General features: G+C 36.1%; 1 protein-coding gene across 8 annotated transcripts in view; it reads right to left on the minus strand.

The window, feature by feature from the left end:
* Positions 1 to 257: 257 nt before the first annotated feature.
* Arhgap24 (Rho GTPase activating protein 24) overlaps positions 258 to 4,900 on the minus strand; it is a 482,355-nt gene continuing 477,712 nt past the window's right edge. For 6 of the 8 annotated variants that reach the window (XM_017802855.2, XM_029555325.1, XM_029555324.1 and 3 more), the window contains one exon: positions 258 to 1,076. In XM_017802855.2, coding sequence (XP_017658344.1) covers positions 833 to 1,076 — 244 coding nt within the window. In that variant the 3' untranslated portion in view covers positions 258 to 832. The remainder of the gene's footprint in view (positions 1,077 to 4,900) is intronic. The other 2 variants (XM_008851758.3, XM_029555328.1) reach the window with 1 other exon arrangement.

Raw genomic sequence — 4,900 nt, forward strand, 5'->3', positions numbered from 1 at the left:
CTACATCTCCCCAAGAAAGGTATCCACACAACACAGTGGATGATCACCAAGTCCCAGCTTCCCCTAACCCCCAGTGCTGGGGCTACAGGTGTGTAAGGTAATAGTTGGCCATTTATATGGGTAGTAGGGAGGTGAATTTGGGTCTTCATGCCTGTGTGGCAAAAACTCTTACTCAACTGAGACATCTCCCCATTTCAAAGTGAAGAATTTAAAAAGCTCTTGAAAACTACCTGGTGAGTCTACTGTATTTTATAAACTTTGTATTTTTCTCTTTTTGGTCATGGAAAGGTCTATTGGTACAAACAACACAGCCACAAAGTATTCTTTTGATTTTAATAACTCATCTTATATATTTATAATATTTATATTTCTTCTTATCTTCATTTCCTCAGCAAAAGGGAAATAAAAATATTGATCTATAAAATAAGCAGATGATAACACAATGCCAAAAATAGCTTATGTTAAGTGCAAGGGGTGAAGCTTGAAAGCAAGCTAAATCGCAACAACATATTGATTCAACATTTAAATACAAGACTTGCAATAAAATAATTATTGAGATATGCTTCTTACTTTTAGTTGCCATTTTAAAAACTACTCTCTATACACATATCCAGTTGTAACACTTGACAGTAGCGTTATGGAGAGTGATATAACTTTGGTACACACTGCAGATATGGACAGTGAATGTAAATGAGATTCCCTTACCAGATGAGGCTCTACACAACCAGGTGACCAGCCACCTGATCTCACATAGCTTCCCCACACTGTTAACCCCCTGCCCTCCCAATCCCCAGAGTCCTTCCCAGAGATATCCAGGACAGCAGAGAAAGGCTCACTGGATCCATATTGTGTTTCCTCTCTCGGTTCTCCTGGGTTCCACTGTCAGATCTCCAAATGTGGAGAAAAACTGCTCCATTTCTTTCTGCAGCATGTCGTTCCTTTTCTCGGCATCTTCTTTTGCTCGCTCGGCATTCCTCATTTTGATTTCTATCATGGTGAACTTTTTTCTTTCTTGATCCAGTTCATCATGGAGGCTCATCATTTCTGTTTCCAAAGTCAAATTTCGCTGTTCTAAGCTACAGAGAATGGAAGGAAGGAATAAGAGACATTTATTTATTTGAAATGCCAGAGAAGACGAGATCTATTTTCCAAACTGTATGCAGTGCTCAGGAAATCTCAATGAGCTCATCCAAGTCATCGAAGCTAGGCCTAAAGATGGAAAAGGTTTAACTTGGTGGTGTTGATTTACTATTTGCTGCTGTGCTTTAGGATGTTGGTAATAAGTCCCCAGGACATCTCTTGAATGTGCTTGTCACTTCAGAGTGAATGCGTGAGGTCAGCATGCACAATCCAGAGACTCAAGACCTGTAGCACAGAAGGGGCAGAGGCAGGAGGCAGCCAAAGTCAGAAAGTCTCCTGCACACTGTGGGAAGCTTGGTTTACAGAACAAATGGAAAAAAGACAGATCATGTTGATAGGAAAGGAAGACATTTTATTTCATTCTATCAAAGAGAAAACACTAAGCAATAGTCATTGCTAGGCTAAGTCCCTGTTAAGAATTGACCTTTGAGAGTATACAGTCCCATCTTATAAAAAAGCAGCCTGTTTATGTTAACTTGAAAAGAAAGAATGGCAGGAGTGAAATTAGTAGCACATCTCTACTTTTTAAACACAGTGGCCATCCATGCAGTAAGCTCTCATCAATTTTCGCTATTGTCCAAATATTGGCATATTGTAGAATGTAGACATTTTGTGTAAGTTGAAAACTATGTTTTTTGATTCCTGTAGAATTTAAGGTAGCTTCTTTAAAAAATTATTTTTCTTTATAACCTAAGACAGATACATGTGTGTATATTGTTTTGTGTATGTGTGAGCACAGGCACATACCTTAGTATGTATGTATATGTATGTATGTGTATTTCAAAAGAGGAGAATTAAGAACTTTCCTTAATGAGATGTATTTTAGTAACAATTGATTTGTACAATGCTCCTCTTAGGAGTTAAAGTCACATGGGGCTCACTCAAGTTTATCAGATCACTAGAACTTAAAAGGCTAATGTGAGTATAGCCTGCAAAAATTGGATTATCTTAATAGCAATTTAAAATTTAAAATCTCAGTTATTGTTCTGTTTTAAAAAAGACAAATCTCGTATGTAATTTGTATATTTAATCCAGAAAATGCGAAAAGTTAAAATGAATCTAACTTCTCTTTATAACTAAGTAGATAAATACTTCTATTTTGCAATAGCTATGAAGGTTATTTTCAGCATATGGCCACATTTTAATTTAAGAAGCTGATACTATGATGGTAGTCACTCAGAATCACAATATAATATATTCTCTCTGATGCATTATTTTAGGATTGAATATGTTAGAAAAAAGTTGAAATTTAAATAAAGATAACCCTTGCAAAAACAAAAAACAAACAAAAAACAACAACAAAAACATATGAACACACTGCATGTATCAGAAGCACCTGTGTAAAACTTCCAGGAATCCTAAGGGCTTGGCTAAAAATAAAAGGAATCACCTTAATACAAACACATAAAAATTCTGGTTAATTTTGTAAATATTTCATAAATGCTTTGTCAAGGTCAAAATTTAAAAATTATATGTCCAGATACCAGAATCAAGAAATAGTTTCTGGATAAGACAGTAAAGGTAAGCAAACAGGGGTATTAGTTCTGCACAACAGTCCTAAAGGATGAAAAAGTTTTCTTTTTTACCTGGGGACAGGAGATGAGGCTCTGATAGAGCAGAGACCAAGATGTGCTAATGGAGTCAACTGAGATCTTGAAGCACAAATTGTCTTTGCAAAGAAGGAAATGAAAACATCCACTAATGAATATGTGCAACTGACAGGCTTAAATCTGCAGAAAAGAGAATTAGTGTCCCAAAAAAGTGACCCAGAAGATTCAGAGTACCTCACAGACAGTCAACTAGAGCAATTTAATGCAAGAAACAAGAGTTAAGAGCGGTAGATGGAGGACAGCTTCAGAATGCTCTGAACACCTTTGTAAGGTTCTGCATAGACGACACTGAGAAGATGGGGAGATGAAATGCGCACAGAGGTGATGAATGAAATGGGCCTTAATAGAAAGAGGTGAGGCCTCAGATCAAATAACAAAACATATATTTTTAAAGTTAAAGAATGGAAAGAAACACATGAGAAGTTTTTAAGGAAAAAACATGCCACAGCAAAAATGGATATCAGAAAAACAGACTTGAGGGTAAAAATCCTTATTGTAAAAATGACAGTTACTTAATGGTTAAAAGCTTGACTCAACAGGGACAAAAATGATTCTGAACATTTATTCACCTAGGAAAAACTCTAAAGAGCCTTAAATTCTTCAACATAAAATATAGTAGGATTGTTAGGATAAACTTATAATCCCATAATAATATTAGGAGGCTTTCTCAGAAATTCTATATAGGAGAAAAAAATGAGGGAAATATAAATGTCAACAGCTTGATTAACAGCCAAGATGCATTTGTTATATATAGTATCCCTCTGTAATGGCAATAGTTCATCAAACTAAATAACTGATATCACGCAAATGAATTTCTTTGAGTGCAGTTCAATATTTTCTTTTTAAAATTATTTTATTTTTTTATGTGTATGAGTGTATTGCCTGTATGTGCGTAAGTTGCACCTGTATTGTTCAGTGTCCATGGACATTAGAAGACAGTGTTGATTCTCCTAGAACTGGAGTTAAGGATGGTTGTTAGCCTCCATGTGGGTGCTGGGAATCAAACCCAGGTCCTCTGCTAGAGCAACCAGTGCTCTTAACTGCTGAGCCACCTCTCCAGCTCCTGTTCAATATTTTCTAAGAAAATAAAGATGAAAACCAATGGGAAGGGTTAGGGAAAAAACAGGAAACTCATGTGTTTGTAAACTAGAAACCATATGTCTGACTGGTTTATAATTAAACAAAGTGAAATATTCTCTTATGTCTGCTTATCTGTTCCTAATAATTGGTACGGAGGAGTTAAAGAGGAGTTTAAAAAATGTACAGTTCTATACAGGAATGATTGAAAATTGACGAGAGCACTGATCTCCTATAACATGCCTTGGGCATGCAGTGGCCGTCACTTTACCCTCTCTTATGGTGTGCCAGTGGGAGAGAAAGTCCAGTGGTATGGATCATTGAATGACACTTCCAGAAAGGTCAGCTATTTCATCAAACTGAAATGCATTAGCGATCTCAGAACATGTGTCACTGAGTTCCTAGTAATGAATGCAACCATCTACATCTTCAGATTGATAGCTTTCTTCTGCTCCTAATTCATTTAAAGTGTTATCCCTCCCCTTGAAAGATAAGCATCCCAATGGTAAGTGCTGGCCATACTGCAGAATTCCAGTAGCCAATGGTTCCAAAAACTGCATTTGGAAAGAAGAGTAACCTTATGAGATGACAGTCTTGTTCTTTTCCTTATTTGAACTATCTTTTACCCAGTACTATGCAGAAAATCCAAAGCTCATCTTCATTCAATGAAGCTTAAAAAAAGATTCTGCAATGGGAAATAACATTTGAATCCTCTAAGCAGTACTTTAATTTGCTGCAGATGCTTCTTCAAGTGTGTTATCTTTTGGTCTGGTAATTGATAAATGGCTGGGAAACACATTAAAATATGTTTTAATTGATTTATTTGGAACAACTGTATGGTCTTAAACACCCAAAAAGAAAGTATAACCAAAGAGTAAAATCATCAGCATATTTCTTTAAGAGTTCAAGGGATTGCACTTCCCAGTCATTAGGTTTAAGTCTATATAAAAAGTTATTTACACAATTATTTCTCATTGATGATTTTGTTCCTAACCAGAAAGTGCTGCTCAGATGTAAGACTTCAAATCTTGGTCTCCAATACTGTAGTGCCCACCTGTAGCTAAGGGAGACAA

This window comes from Nannospalax galili, unplaced genomic scaffold (assembly GCF_000622305.1).
Source record: "Nannospalax galili isolate Female #2095 unplaced genomic scaffold, S.galili_v1.0 scaffold405, whole genome shotgun sequence".
In the NCBI taxonomy this organism is placed as follows: Eukaryota; Metazoa; Chordata; class Mammalia; order Rodentia; family Spalacidae; genus Nannospalax; species Nannospalax galili.